General features: G+C 40.3%; 1 protein-coding gene across 1 annotated transcript in view; it reads left to right on the top strand.

Annotated features, from left to right (window-relative positions):
- trmt44.L (tRNA methyltransferase 44 homolog L homeolog) overlaps positions 1-14,658 on the top strand; it is a 33,333-nt gene extending 18,675 nt beyond the window's left edge. Inside the window, 5 exon segments of the mRNA NM_001089055.1 lie at positions 1,868-1,974; positions 3,304-3,487; positions 5,101-5,503; positions 10,185-10,301; positions 14,340-14,658. Of these exon segments, the coding sequence (NP_001082524.1) occupies positions 1,868-1,974; positions 3,304-3,487; positions 5,101-5,503; positions 10,185-10,301; positions 14,340-14,590 (1,062 nt within the window). The 3' untranslated portion in view covers positions 14,591-14,658.
- Positions 14,659-16,449: the final 1,791 nt, after the last annotated feature.

Here is a 16,449-nt window from a genome sequence, read left to right as displayed (position 1 = left end):
AGTCTGGCAATAAGTATTCTATTTGATCTATAGGGAGCCTTTGTAGCAGTGCCATCTTAAAGGAGAAGTAAACCCCTTATTAAAAAAAAAAACCCCCCCTACCCTACATAGACCTCCCTGCCCCCAGTCTAGCTGCTACCTCGGGCAAATTCCCCCTAATTTTTTACTTACCCCTCGGTGCAGATTCATGGCATCGGAGTTCACGGCTGCCACCCATATCATCGCTGCCATCCATATCGGCGCATGCGCAGTTGGAGCAGTCTTCGGTTTTTGTTAATTTCGCATGCGCCGAAAATTTGCAAAGCACCAGAAGAAGACCCGATGAAGGGGCAAATTCACTAACCGCCAGTGATGGCTTTGCAGCGATCGCAACACTACGGCAGGCGTATATTCGCTAGGACAATGCTAATTCATTAAAATGCAAAGTTGCGTCCAGGGCGCCGAATGCTGGCTAAGTTTCGCTAGCGTTACTTCAGCAATCACAGCAAAGTTGCGCTATCGTTGGCTCATTTGCATACGGCGGGAAATTATAAAGTTACATGGACATAGATGTTGCAGCAAATACATTACATTACACAAGTCCAGGGAACCTTAATAAATACATTAGAATTAATATAATGCCCTACAGATGAGCCCACTGTATAGTTTATGTTCCATATGTTAGGAAATGTAGGGGGGGAACCCGGTTACCCAAAAAAAAATTTTATGGACTTTCCAGGCTATCACTCTGAAAAAAGGAAAAGACGCCAGCGTTTTTTGGGACTAGAATTTTTTTCCACTAAAAATTGAGAAAATCCTATGCACATTCCCCTGGTCTGAGCTGGCGAAGGCAAGTCTGGCGAAAGAGGTAACGTTAAGTAAAAAATCCCCATCTTAGTGAATTTGCAGAGTTATGTCCATTCGCCAGAGAGAAAATTCGGCTGGCGATAAGAGCGCGAAGCAACGCTAGTGTCTACTTTTCGCTAGCAAAGTGACGCCTGCGCCCGTTGGTAAATCTGCAAAGTGCCTGAATGACGTCACGCTGGTGAATTTTCACCAGCAGTAGTCACTTCGCCCTTTAGTAAATTTGCCCAGAAGACTGAAGAAGAAGATGCCACCCGTGAACGCCGATGCCATGAATCTGCACCGACGGGTAAGTAAAAAGTTAGGGGCATTCTCCCGGGGTAGCTGCTAGACTGGGCAGGGGGAGGAGGGAGGGGTGTCTATGTAGGGTAGAGGTTTTTTTTCAATAAGGGGTTTACTTCTCCTTTAAGGATTTAAGAAGAAAGTGGCCTATACAGTGGTAGCATGCTGAATATATTAATACAGGTATGGGACCTGGGGTTTTCCGGATATCATATCTTTCCATAATTTGGATTTTTATACCTTAAGTCTACTAGAAAATCATATAAACATTAAATAAACCCAATAGGCTGGTTTTGCTTCCAATAAGGATTAATTATATCTTAGTTGGGATCAAGTACAAGCTACTGTTTTATTATTAAAGAGAAAGAGGAAATAATTTCTAAAAATTTGGATTACTTGGATAAAATGGAGTTTACGGGTAATGTGCATTCCGTAATCTGGATAATGGATTTCCTGATAATGGATCCCATACCTGTACACATTAATAACTGTAGGCTTTAAAATTTTTATCAAAACAATTAAGTTGCTAGTCACCCTTTAACCTGAACCCATTTCTTGACTTAATATATTGTTACTTGATAGTTGTTTTGATAGGAGTCAACTAAAATTGTGTATATAATTGCTACTTTTACCCTGCAGTTTTAGTTTGTAGCAATAAAATGTATATAAGGATACCGTGCTTTTATTGCCTGCAAACTACTTCATTTTTAACTTTATATATTTTTTTTTTTTTTCCATTAAGGAATCTGCCATTCTCCCAAATGATGATTACTTGTTTCCAGACACAGACTGGCTCATCGGGAACCACTCGGATGAGCTGACTCCGTGGCTTCCAGTTATTGCATCTCGGTAGGAAGATTTTTTTCATTTTAATCCGCTATGTAATTTGTGAGGGTTTCTGTAGATGAATCGATCTCCTCTGAGTAGTGGTAACCGATATATCTGTTGTACCTTAAAGGAGAACCAAAACCTTTATATTAAAATCCCCTACATAGACCCCCCTCCCTGCTCCCCCCAGCCTAGGTATTACCCTCGGTAAATGCCCCTAACTTTACTTTACCAAAGAGAAGATGGCGCCGGTGAACTCCGATGCTCTGAATCTGCAACGAGGGGTAAGTGAAGATTTAGGGGCATTTACCAAAGGCAACACCTAGGATGGGAGGGAGCAGGGAGGGGGTCTATGTATGGTAAGGGGTTAGGGGATTTTAATATAAAGGGTTTGGTTTAGGGATGTAATGAATCCACTATTTTGGATTTGGCCAAACCCCAGAATCCTTTGCGAAAGATTCGGCTGAATACCAAACCAAATCGAAATTTACATATAAAGGCGGAATCCTGGCCGACTCCCAAACCGAATACTGGATTCGCTGCATCCCTAGTTTGGTTCTCCTTTAACATCTCAAATACTCCTTAATCGGAGGACTTTCTGACATTAAAAGCGAATATTAGAAATAACAACTTTTATGCCAATTTTGGAGACGGGAAGTTTAGGGTGGAGGCAGCACATTTTATCATCTCTATCAGAATATCCGTGTGATCAATATTTCCCCTAGATTCCATGAACCGGCATGCCTCCTAGCTGGTTGCTATTGGTGATTAGACCTATTGTATATACTTTTTTAAAAGGGTACAATGCTTGAAGACCTAGCTGTGTGTTAGGTAGGAGGATCCGTTATCTGGAAACCTATGCCAGAGGAGGATCCGTTATCTAGAAACCTATACCAGAGAGCTCCAAATTACCAAAAGGTTGTCTCCCATAGACTCTATTTTATCCCAATAATTAAAATTTGTAAACATATCAATTTTTTTTTTTTTTAAATATATAATTTTTCTGTGTAGTAATAAAACAGTAGCTTGTACTTGATCCCAACTAAGATATAATTAATCCTTATTGGAAGCAAAACCAGCCTATTGGGTTTATTTTATGTTTACATGATTTTCTAGTAGACTTTAGGTATGAAGATCCAAGTTATGGAAAGATTAGTTATCCAGAAAACCCCAAGTCCTGAGCATTCTGGATAACAGGTCCCATACCTGTATTACCGAAAGTCCTGATTGTGAAATATTTGGATTGTAAACGAGCCTTTAAAGAAAAAAATCTTTGCATGTTTGTGTGTTGCCCTAATTCCATATTTATTTTACATGTACAAAGCTTTGCTGTTTAAATTTGCCATTTAGGTCCTCCTACTCTTGCCGCTACTTTGTACTGCCGTGCTGCTTTTTCAATTTCTATGGAAAATACAATCGGAAATCAAGTAAGAAAACCCAGTACAGAGAATACCTTGACTTTGTGAAAGAAGTCGGTCAGCAGTGCGGATTTAATGTGGAAGAGGACTGCCTTAGAATTCCTTCTACTAAAAGGGTACATTTTGGTTTATCTAAAACATTGCTGTTGCATTTCTGGCAAATGTCAAGAAGCCAGAATTTACATTTTCATGTTTGTGTGTGTGTGTGTAATACACAAGCCATGAATATCCTGTAATTTATATCCTTATAAATGGTGATTAGTGAGGTCATCGGTTATAATCAGAGCTTAGTGATGTCATTTCTGTCACATGACTCCCTGAAACTTGTGAAGTTACCTTGGAGTTCCATGACCTGTATAAAAACACTCGGCCTTTTTATATGGTCATTGAACTCTGTGACTTATAATATCCATATATTTTACAAGAGGGGGTACTTTATTCACTATATAAATAATAATCTCAATAGCAGGCGTTTGAGAATAGCTAAGCTCCCTTCCAAACAAGGGAAGGAGCAACATCGTGGATTTGGGAACCAGTGGTTATAAACTGTGCCCTCATACTGTCTTTATTTAAAGAGATACTGACATCCTAAAATAACCTTTTTTTATTATCTATCATAACATTATCTTTGAATGCTATTTATAATTTTTTTTGGAAAATGGTTACAATAAGGTATTAAGAAAAGTAGAAAAATAATTATGCTATCTTCTTTGGACACAAAACACGCAAAGTTTTAGAGGTGATGGTAGATTTCTCTACTACTTTTTTGTGGCCTGTTCTCGAACCTTTTTTTCAATCTCTAAAATGACTAAACAGCCCCAGGAAGAAAATAAATTTTTACCTGCACTTAGATTTATTTTGTTTCTCTATTAAAGCCTGTTCCGCTGCAGCTCTTTTAGTTACTTCCCTGTTGAGTTTGAAGCTCTGCCCCCTTTTGCTTTCTGAGCACTCCTTCTCCCTCCCACTATGAAGACCTCAAAGTTGTGCCTACTGGGCATGCTCACTGTCTCTGCTCCAGTGGCCCTCCGGCATTTTTTTTTCTTGCCCTTTCCTGTGTGTGTGGTCTTGCCAAATTCTATGTTTTTCCTATTAAAGGAGAAGGAAAGCTACGGAAGCATTTTATTGCCAATAGATTAGCTACAACAGTGCAAGCTAGAATGCTATATTTATTCTGTAGAATGTTTTACCATACCTGAGTAAATAGCTCTAGAAATTCTCTGTTTGTTTAGGATAGCAGCTGCAGTATTAACATTTTGTGACATCACTTCCTGCCTGAGTCTCCCTGCTCTAGGCTCAGATTACAGTAGAGAAGGGAGGGGGCGGGGAAAGAGGAGCAAACTGAGCATGCTCTTGCCCAGGGCAATGAGGTTTAAGCTGAAGGCAGGAAGTCTGATACAGAAGTCCATGTGTACACAATAGAAGGAAAGAAATACTGTGTTTCTTTTGACAGAGGACACAGAGCAGCACTACTTTTGGGGTTTACTGGTATATTTAGATGTACCTTTCTGATAAGGCTTACTTAATTTTAACCTTTCCTTCTCCTTTAACTATCTCCACCTTGGCCCAAAACATTCAAGTATGGACGTAGGTTAAATTATACATTTATAAACAATAGGAATCAGGGGCAAAATAATTTGGCAAGAAGTGATTGTAATGTATTAAAAGATCTTCAATGTGTATTGAATAAAATGTATGAGTGTATTAAAAAGAAATGTGTTTCTGATTGCAGGTGTGCCTTATAGGGATGTCTAGAACTTACCCACTGACCCAGGAAAAACGAATCGATGAGCAAAGGACACGCTACATAAAGAGCCAACATACTGACAGTTTACACATTTCTAGCAAGTCGTCCTTAGACAAAAATGATCCTCCACTCTTAAACTGCCATGCAAAAAACGGCCAATTGGACAATGGGGACTCTTCTCTGGTTCAATATGAAAAGCTTCCAGGAAGCTGGATGCCTGGATTCCAACCCCGGGAAAAAGAGGAACCCATCCGAAACTGCGCTCTTCTTCCTAGGGACTTTATCGATGAAACGGTATTGCAAGTAGCCAAGTTGCTGTTATATTCAAACACGAAGGAAAAGGAAACCCCTATTACTGACCAAAGTGAGACTGTTTGGAACATGGGAAGTAAGTGCCTCCAAAGCTTTTACTCGTTGAAAGAACGTTGGGAAACTTTTGGGTAGGGATGTACCGAATCTAGGATTCGGCTTTTTTCAGTAGGATTCGGCGGAATCCTTCTGCCCGGCCGAACCAAATCCTAATTTGCAAATGCAAATTAGGGATGGGGAGGGAAATCACGTGACCTTTTGTCACAAAACATTTTTTTTTCCCTTCCCACCCCTAATTTGCATATGAAAATTAGGATTCAGTTTAGTATTCAGATGAATCTTTTGTGACGGATTGGGGGGTTCGGCTGAATCCAAAATAGTGGATTCCGTGCATCCCTGCTTTTGGGAAAGTTTTTTTTTTTTTTTTTTTTTTCCCTAATTTGAACTATAAATTGCATTTCATTTTGATCAGCATTTTGTACTTTTGAGAAGCAGATGCATTAACCTAATGATGCTCCCAGAAGGACATTGTCCTTGCCAATCACATGGCCGCTAATTAGAGACTCCGTAATTGAGTTAAGTGTTGCAGTAGGAATATCCTTTCAAGTCTGATCTGATTTAGGCACTCCGGAGAAATAAAGTGACTCGTCTCTGGTCTAGAGCAACGTTAATAAGTGCTTTCATTTTGTACATGTCTCTGTCGTTTTGTTTATAGTGACTTGACTCTATATTAGTAGCAAGGGGCACTCTGGATTTTTTTTTTTTTTTAAATATATTTATAATTTTAACTATATTCAGCAAAATAAGATTTAATTAACCGAAGGGACATAGAAAGGAATTTAAGTGAATTGAAACTTTTTTTTATCTGAAAGTTCATTTTGTGTATTTAGAAACTTGCCTGCTGAAACAATTAAAGGGGCAGTTCACCTTTAACTTAACCTTTATCAAAGGTCAAATTTCGAATTCATGTGAGTTTTTAAAAACTCTTTTAAACTCCCAAAAATTAGAAATTCGACCAATCAAAATTTGTTTTAAAAAAAAAAAAAAAAAAATACATTTTTTAAACTCGGATGAATGGAATTGACCCGAAAACTCAAATCGAATTTGTATCGTCAGGAAGGCTGCAAACAACTCAAAATTGATCCCTGGACTTTTCCCATTGACTTAAACAGCAATTCGGCAGGTTTTAGGTGGAGAATCGAATTTTGAGTTCTGAAAGGGCCAGAGTATCATAAATCTTGAAAAATCAAATTCAAATGTTTTTTTTAAAAAAACTCAAATCGAATTTGAATAACTTCCTAGTCGGATTTGACAGTTTTGACCATAAAAAATATTTGAATTTCGAATTGATAAATCTGCCCCTGAATATATTGTGTAATGGGCAATTCTAAGAAACTTTTCACTTGGTCTTCATTATTTATTTGTTATAGTCTTTTTATTATTTGCCTTTTTCTTCTGTTTCCGGCTTTCAAATAGGGGTCACTGACCGCCTCTAAAAAACAAATGCTCTGAAAGGCTACAAATGTATTGTTAGTGCTACTTTTTATGATTCATCTTTCTATTCAGGCCTCTCCTATTCATATTCCAGTCACTTATTCAAATCAATGCATGGTTGCTAAGGTAACTTGGTCCCTAGCAACCAGATTGCTGAAATAACAAAGTGTAGAGCTGCTGAATAAAAAAAGCCAAATAACTCAAAAACCACAAATAATAAAATATGAAAACTAGGGATGCACCGAATCCAGGATTCGGTTCAGGATTCGGCCTTTTTCAGCATATGACCTATACAATAATGTTAGGCATTTAATTATGTTGATGTAGATGTATCCCAGGGACAACTGTGATGGAAGAAAAGTCATGTACAGGCGTGATGGCAATAAATTATCCAATGCAGTTGGTATTTCAGTGGTTAAATGTAATTGTTTAAATTCCGGCTTGGTCGGCTTCTGAACCCATGTGTGTGTTTTAAATATCTGATGGAAGTCTATCCAAACGTTCGAAAGATGAAATCACAGGAGGATAGTCAAGTTGGTGCTCAGGTGGTAATATATAATTGTTATAATTCAGGCTCGATTAGATTAGGTACCCATAGGCCATTTTTTATGCTCCATCACACGGCCAAGTTATCATTCAAAAATTGAAATCGCAGTGTAACAAACACCTCTCCGAGGACTTCTGACGCGAATAACATACAGCGAAATTAATCAGCTGAGGCTGGACGGACATCAGGCTGACCCACTAGATTCAGCGTTGCTTTATAACGGTTGGACATGACACATGGTCTGTAAAGCTCTTTTTCATATGCTTAATAAGGACATGTATCCTTCAACATTTTTATTGGGCTTTACAAAGCTTAAAAGATTTACAATGCAGATCATATTAAGCTTGAAAGAATAAATAAATGCAGCTGACAACACAAGATTATATAACTATATAAATATAAACCAAGAAAAAAAAAATCTGGCATGGTAAATTTACCAAATCCAGAATGTTTTATGACGATACATAACCATTAAATGCCCAATAAATAAAATAGTTAACCCTGTGACAACTCCAGAATTTTAGATTCCTGCCTAGGGTCAACTTGATCAAAATAAAGAGACCAATCATCAGTAAACCTAAGTTTATGATGTGGTTCTTCTGATCTAATAAGGACATTTAGGTATCCGGAATTTCATCGGCAAGTAGAGTCCTGCAGCTGGTCGGGTACCTGCGGGTTACCCGCAAATACCTGCGGAACCCTGCGGTTTGCAGGTAGAAGTTCCAGGTATGGTATAGACACGGGTTGGCGGTTCTGCTTATTTGCAGGTTGGGCTGTGAGTCTTTCACTCCTTTTTTTTTCTGATTCTGAGCACGTTGCATATACAAATCAGTGAGGGGGAGGGAAAAATAGTGCTGCGCACGAAGTGTGCTGCTAAAAAAATTTTTAATTCCATGTTTTGTGATGAAAAGTCACATGATTTTAAGGATTCGGTTTGGCCAGGCTCTAGGATTCGGCCGAATACCGAACTGAATCCTGGATTCGGTGCATCCCTACTTCCGGTTTACAATGTAGAAAGTAATCCAGCAGCACACTGATTTTTGATGTGATAAGTGATAATTTGTTTATTTAGCCCACATACATACAAGGTAACGGCAACGTTTCGGACCCCACTGGGCCCTTTGTCAAGCCTTTGTCAAGGCTTGTCACACCAAAAATCAGTGTGCTGCTGGATTACTTTCTACATTGTATGCTGGACCCGGTGGGCAGGAAAGGGTCAACCAGAGTAAGCACCTGATACCCTGCACAGGGTTTTCTTGAAGGGTCGAGCACTCCGAACTTTGTAAATACTTCCGGTTTACAATGACAGCACTTCCTGATTCTTGAATGGTCAGCGGGTTGCGGATAATGTACTTGCGAGGTAGTAGGTCCAAGAGGGTAAGGGTACGGGTCGGGTACGGTTTCCTAAAAATGGTACCGCGCAGGACTCTATTGGCTAGCACCCACATAAATGGTGTAGACTCCAATAAAGCAGGGGTTTCTTACACTGCAATTTCATTTTTGAATGATAATTTGGCCGTATTATGGAGCATATAAAATTGCCTATGGGTACCTAATCTAATCGAGCCTGAACTATAACAATTATATATTACCACCTGAGCACCAACTTGACTATCCTCCTGTGATTTCATCTTTCGAACGTTTGGATAGACTTCCATCAGAAATTTACAACACGCACATGGGTCCAGAACCCACCAAGCTGGGATTTAAACAATTACATTTAACCGCTGAAATACCAACTGCATTGGATAATTTATTGCTATCACGCCTGTACATGACTTTTCTTCCATCACAGTTTTCTTAGTCCCAGGAAACATGTACGACAACATTATTAAATGCCTAACATTATTGTATAGGTCATAGGCTTATGACCTATGTTATGTTTCCCATTGTGCACTAATAATATAGATAAGGTGGTAAACCTGTACATCTAATTGTATATGCATTATCCCCACATCTGATTATATATCTCTGACTGTGAGGTTAAGCATTCGCTTTAGAGGGTTCCCTTCTCCCTTATGCAATACTGTATGGTTTTAAAGGAGAAGGAAAGGTTAAAACTAAGTAAACTTTATCAGAAAGGTCCACCTAAATATACCAGTAACCCTCAAAGTAATGCTGCTCTGAGTCCTCTGTCAAAAGAAACACAGCATTTCTTTCCTTCTATTGTGTACTCATGGGCTTCTGTATCAGACTTCCTGTTTTCAGCTTAAACCTCCAGGGCAGGGCTTGAGCATGCTCAGTTTGCTCCTCTCCCCCTCCATCCTCCCCTCTCTGCTGTAATCTGAGCTCAGAGCTATGAGCAAGCAGGGAGAGACTTAGGCAGGAAGTGATGTCACAGCACTCCAATATGGCAGCTGCTATCCTAAACACACAGAGACAGTGTCTAGAGCTGTTTACTTATGTATGGAAAGACATTCTAATGAATAAAAATGGCTTTCTTGCTTGCACTATTGTGGCTAATCTATTGGCAATAAACTGCCTTTGTAGCTTTCGTTCTCCTTTAATCTGATTTCAATTGTGTTCAATGTAATGGTTGTGAATAAATATTGCCTTTTTAGTTATATATTTAGATTTACGTATCATGCTTTTTATGGGCTTTTTGGTGGTCATCAAGTTGTAGTTTTTTTGTATATACTAATCTAAAGGCGAACAACCCCTTTAATGTGTCATGGCGTGGGAACTGTTTTCTGATAAGTGTTTCTTTGTTGTTCTTTAGGGTCTCTGACATTACGGGAGGTTGCAGAGCATCTTCACACAGACACACTGCAAAAACTAAAGAATGAATGTGGTGGTTTGCAGACTTTGCTTCGGAACAATCATCAAGTGTTTGAAGGTAGTTTTTTAGATGTTTAAAATCCATGGGGTCTGTATATTTTTTACTCTTAAGGTCCCCATACACGGGCTGATAAAAGCTGCCGACAGACTGAGTCGGCAGCTTATTGGCCCATGTGTGGGGCCACCCGATCGGGCAGGTTAAAGGAGAACTAAACTCCCCGTTAATAAAAAAAAAAAAAAAAATCCCCATTTTGGCATATTCATGCAGAGTAGAACAGCGGAGCTCTCCGGTGTTATCTTCTGTATCTTCTGGTTTCTCGCGGAAGTGAGCACCGGCACGGAGCTTTTTCGGAAAGCTCCGAAGATTGCCAAAGGAAAAGAAGCGTATCCGAAGATGCAGAAGATGGTGCCGAGAGCTCCGCTGCGTTACTTTGCATAATTATGCCAAGGTACATGACCGGGATATTTTTTCCATTGAGTTACTAAAGAAGGAGAAAGCATTGAGGGGGGCCAATGGACGGAAGGGGATTTTTGAATAATGGGGCGTTTAGTTCTCTTTTAAAAAAATCCCGTTGGATCGCGGATGTGTATTTATTCGGTTCCGCAATCTGACCGCCCGTTTTGGATGCATTATGATCCGATCGTTGGGCCCTACGGCCCCTGATTGGATGAGCCCAATATCGCCCACTTCAATGTGGGCATATCAGGGAGAGATCCGCTCGTTTAGCACATCGCCATCCAAGCGGATCTCTACATCTATGGCCACCTTAAATCAGTCACGTCATACACAATTTTTGACCTGGGCACTAGTGTTTGGCTTTATTCTTTTGCTATTGCAAGATGCTACCTGTAAGCTGTTCATTTGTGGTTATTAAAGCACACAACTCTCTGTGAACCGTTTTTAAAAGGGTACACAAAACATATAAAAAGAAACTGCCGGAATCATTGATGTGGCCGGGTGCTCAACTAAGTCACAATAGCGGATAATCCTTCTTCACACACATTCGACTGTATACTTGTCATCACAAAAAAACATTGTTTAAATATTCACAATCTATCTTTAGAAAAAAGTTTAGTGCTAACTGGATTAGAGATTGGAAGTGGGAGTAGTAAGAGACCTGCCCTTAGGAAAGACAAGTTTGCCACTGAGTTAGAGAAAGGTTAGAAAAACATCTGTAAGGCCTGATTGAAAATCAATGTACAGTCAGACAAATTGTTTACAAATGAAGGAAATGTAGTAGAAATTTAGATCAGGGCAAGCATAAAGTATGCAATTCAGAAGGTAATGAAAAAAAAACCTGTAAAAAGATCTTCATAAATGTCTTGGACTTGCCCATGTATCTGTTCATAAGTCCACTTTAAGGAAACCACTGAACATGAATGGTATTATTTGAAGTAGGACATTCAATTTGCAAAAGGCTGAATGAATGCTTCACAATTCTTCAGGGACAATGTTGCGTGCATGAATGAGACAGAAGTTGTACTTTTTATCTGTAACATGTATTTCCAGAACCACTACTTGACCATGAAGCGCGGGGGGAGTAGCATGATTTAAGATGGCCATACACAGGCTGATAAAAGCTGCCGACAGACCGAGTTGGCAGCTTATTGGCCCGTGTGTGGGGCCCTCCGATGGGCTTCCCCAATCGATATCTGGCCGTAAGTCGGGCAGATGTCGATCAGACAGGGATAAAAATCCCGTTGGATCATGGACCGCATCTGTTGGTTGATGTGGTCCCGCGATTCGACCACCCGTACTCCTGCATTATGATCCGATTGTTGAGCCATAGGGCCCATGATCGGATCAGCCCGATATCGCCCACCTCAAGGCAGAAAGAGATCCGCTCGTTTGGCAACATAGATCTCTCTGTGTATAGCCATCTTTAGGGTTGGTTTGCTGCGTCTGGGACTAAACGTCTTGGTATCATAAATAGGCAGATTTATCAAGGGTCGAATTGAAAATTCAAAGTTTCAAGCTTTGTTTTTTTTTTATGGTCAAAACTGTCATTTGACTAGGGAGTTATTCAAATTCGATACGAGTTTGTAAAAAAAAAAAATGTAATTTGAATTATATTTTCGAGATTTATCATACTCTGGCCCTTAAGAACTCGAATTTGACTATTCGTCACCTAAAACCTGCCGAATTGCTGTTAAGTCAATGGGAGACGTCCAGGAATCCATTTTGAATTGTTTGCAGCCTTCCTGACAGTTGAGTTTTTTTTTTTCGAGGGAAAAAACTCGAATCAAAATCGATTAGAGTTTTCAGGTTGATTCTATTCATCCGAGTTTTGAAAATGAGATTTCATTAATACATTTCGATTGGTCGAATTTCAAATTAATGGTGGTTTAGGGGAATTCGAAATTCGACCTTGAAAGGGTATAAGGAATTACAAAATAATTCCAAGAATGTTTACCATAGAATATTAGGCTGGCAGTCTGGCACCCAGGTCTGATTTTGTGGGAAGGCAACAAAGGAGTCTAGGTTGGCACATTTTTAAGGAGGAACTTGATGCTTTTTTGTTGGTGACAGAAGGGAGAATGGAGTCGCACTGGTTGGGTAGGAGTTTTGACAGCTGGTTGAATTGCTCTCCCAGACAACTGCATCTCTGTTCTCTCTTCTTAGCTGTATGAAGGGAGGCAGGGGTTGGTGCACAAGCGAGTTATGGAGAAGGGGGATCAGGGGGGCACAGGGGGGGGATCAGGGGGGCACAGGGGGTACGGCTGTACCAGGCCTGGGCCTGAAGGGGGGGCCCGGCTGTGCTGCACTTTTCGAAATAGCCGGGCCCCCCTTGACAGCGCCAAAGCCGTGCTGCCGCTGCTGAAGTCCCGAACAGCTGAAGCCGCGAAAAGACCTGAAGTCACGAAAGCAGCCGAAGTTGTAGTCCTGAAGCCGCAAGTTCAGTTCAACTGAACACCAATGTGTTTTTTGTTTTTTTTAATCCCCTGACCACCAATGTATTATTTTAATAATCTACAGGCCCCTGCCACCAATGTTTTTTTGTTTTTTAAATATACTCTAGGGCGCCAATTTTTTTTTTTAACTTGTAAGGGGGACCCTGGCCACCAATTTAAAAAAAAAACTTTTATGGGTGGCCCTGGCACCACAGTTTTTTTTTTTTGTTTGTTTTGTTACTTTTATAAGGGGGTCCTAACCATCAATAGCTTTTTATAACTTGTGTGTGGGGGTGATACCTTTTTTTAGCGCTGATGTCTGTGTGGTCTTTTAACTGTGATGTGGAGTGGATGGGATCTGGGGTGTGTGTACGGGGCCCTGTGATTTCTAATGGTGGCCCTGAAGGCGGTTATTCGTGCCATCATGGGGTTGGTGTTCACGTCGTCATAGGGGGCTTTCTGCTGCCATTTGAAGCTTAATAGGATCGCTCCGCCCCCAGCCCTGCGTCAGTGAAGCAACCCGGAAGATCAGTCAGTGCAGGAACGATTCGGCTGAGAAAGGTGCGCAGGGCTGGGGGCGGATTTGCGGGGGGGGGCCTTTGCAGGAAATATTTTACCGGTATGTGCTCAGCCTATGGAAGGATCGCTCCGCCCCCAGCCCTGCGTCAGTGAAGCAACCTGGAAGATCAGTCAGTGCAGGAACCGATTCGGCTGAGAAAGGTGCGCAGGGCTGGGGGCGGATTTGCGGGGGGGGGGCCTTTGCAGGAAATATTTTACCGGTATGTGCAGCATAATATTGCAGAAATATTTTATGTGCAGCATTTTCTTCATACTGACACGTTCCTATGATTTTTATAGGAACGTGTCAGAATCGCTTTAAGCATACTTCCGGGGTTCTGCAGGTCAGAAGCTGCCGGTCGGAAGCGCATCAGTAACTGACCCGCGTATAAGCCGAGGCAGCGTTTTTCAGCTTGTTTTGGGTGCTGAAAAACTCGGCTTATACGCGAGTATATACGGTAATTTAATTTTATGCGGCTGCTTTAGAGTTGCTCATTAAAAGCCTGCCTTTCATCCAATTATTAGTTGAAGATTCGATAATGCCAAGGGATTTACTAGTTCTTTACAAGTTATCCTTGTAACTGTAAATTTACTACCTGTGTGTTTTGTTTTTCTTAACTCCTACTATCTTCTATTCTTTACATAGTGATAAATTCAAATGTTTCTATCCGGGACTGGCAAAAGGACACCCCCACCAACACAAAGAAACGAAAACCGGAAGCCAAAAGAACGGTCCCCTCTGATGTCCTAAAAACTCGTTTATGTTGGTTCTATGTACATCATCCCAATGGCTGTCCCCGGGTCGCCAAGTCTTGTCCATATGCTCACGGAGCTGAAGAGCTTCGACCAAGTTTCATTTCACGAAGAAAGAATCCTAGAAATAAGCTCTGCACTTGACTGCGTAGCAGCTTCTAATCGCACATTTTATTGTAAACTTTTTTAAATTAAATGAACTCTGACGCTAAGCAAAAGTATCGTTAATTATTTTGTTGAACTATTTTCTGATGATGCTGAAGAGCCAATGAATATCGCTATAGACAAAAGGAAAAGTAATAATTGGTATACACTTGACACAGATTACGTGGCTTTCTAGGAGCACATGCACCAGGCCTTCAGCTTAAAGCATATGGAAAAAAATATATAAAATTGCTCAGGCTACTAAAGGAGATCTAAAACCTAACTAAAGAAGTAGCTAAAAATGTTGTACATGATATTTTGTGCTTCTGCACCAGCCCAAGGCAACCATAGCCCTTTAGCAGTAAAGATCTGTGTCTCCAAAGATGCCCCAGTAGCTCCCCATCTTCTTTTCTGCTGATTCACTGCACCTGCTCTGTGCTGCTGTCACTTACTGAGCTTAGGGACCCACTCACAATATACAGTACACATAGAATAGAAATGTCACAATATAAGGCTGATTAGTAGTTAATACAGATAATTACTACATGGCAGCACAGAAACCAGTGCAATTAGCATCAGAATTTAATAATCAGCCCTGTAGCATCAGCTTATATTACAGACCAACCTCATTTTCTGCTGGATAATTAGTGACGACCCCTAAGCTTAGCTTCTCAACAGCTGCTCAGAGCCCACTGAGCATGTGAGTGTCACAGACACTTTCCAAGATGGTGACCCCCTGTGACAAGTTTGAAGTCCTGGATCATTGCTGCTATTGACAAGCTGAAACTTTAGGCTGGTGCAATAAGTTCAGTATATAAAATATGGCATTATTAGCCATATTCATTTTTAAGCTTTAGTTTTCCTTTAAGCGGTTTAGCAATTTATATTCATTTCCTTTTTTCCCCCCATTTCAAATTGATTAGGCTCTCTATTAACTGCTAATATAACGAATTTTGTAAGAGTGCCCAAATGGTAAGAAAAGGAAAACTGAAAACCATTCTGGTGTTGCTCTGTTCAGGAAAGAGATCAACGGGGGAATGTAAAAAAATCGCTAAAAACTATTCGCAATGCGAAAAGTTATGCCTTTGCGCGAACAAATTTTGCTTTGTGCGAATTTAATATAGCTTTTGCGAGCCCAGAAACTGTTTAGCGACCACTTCCGACAGTGAAAGACCGTTTGCGAATTTTATAGTTTGCGCCAATACGCAGTCAATGTAATAAAACTTCTTACTGAAAAATTTCCAAGAATGAGGAGAGCACTCATAAATAGCAATTTATGCTGTGATGTGTTTATTCAGGCTACTACATGACATGTTTCGGATCCATGTTGATCCTTTATCAAGTCTTACTGAAAAAGTCGTTATGTTTGCTCCAAAAGATTACGACACCTTCAAGCACTTCTTATGAGTGCGCAATTAAAATTCGCAATGCGCAATTAAAATTCGCAATGCAATAACAGTTTAAGGAACAATATTACATTGCGAGATGTGGATTTTTAGTCTTATTGGTGCGAATTGTTTTGCTCTTTGTGACTTTTATTACATTCCCCTGCAAAAGCCTTATATGACCTTTCCCATCTCTTTCCTGATTGGAGTAACATCAGCACAGTTTTCTGTTTTCCTTCTCCAACCAGCAGGAGGCACTGTTACAAAAAGACATTATATTAACAATTTATAAACCGCCTAATAGCTTTCAAATAGAGAAAAAAGAATTCATGTAAATTACAAAGGTGCTTCGAAGGGCACCCTGGCACTGTGCAGGTTCGGCCTATGTTTGGCTGTTTTCAGAGAGAATACTTTGCCTTCAAAGCCTTGTCTTGTTATGCCTTTTGTCATTCTCCATCACCTGTCTGAGCGATA

Source organism: Xenopus laevis, chromosome 1L, assembly GCF_017654675.1.
Source record: "Xenopus laevis strain J_2021 chromosome 1L, Xenopus_laevis_v10.1, whole genome shotgun sequence".
NCBI classification, from domain to species: domain Eukaryota; kingdom Metazoa; phylum Chordata; class Amphibia; order Anura; family Pipidae; genus Xenopus; species Xenopus laevis.
This window is presented reverse-complemented; position numbering and strand designations above follow the sequence as displayed.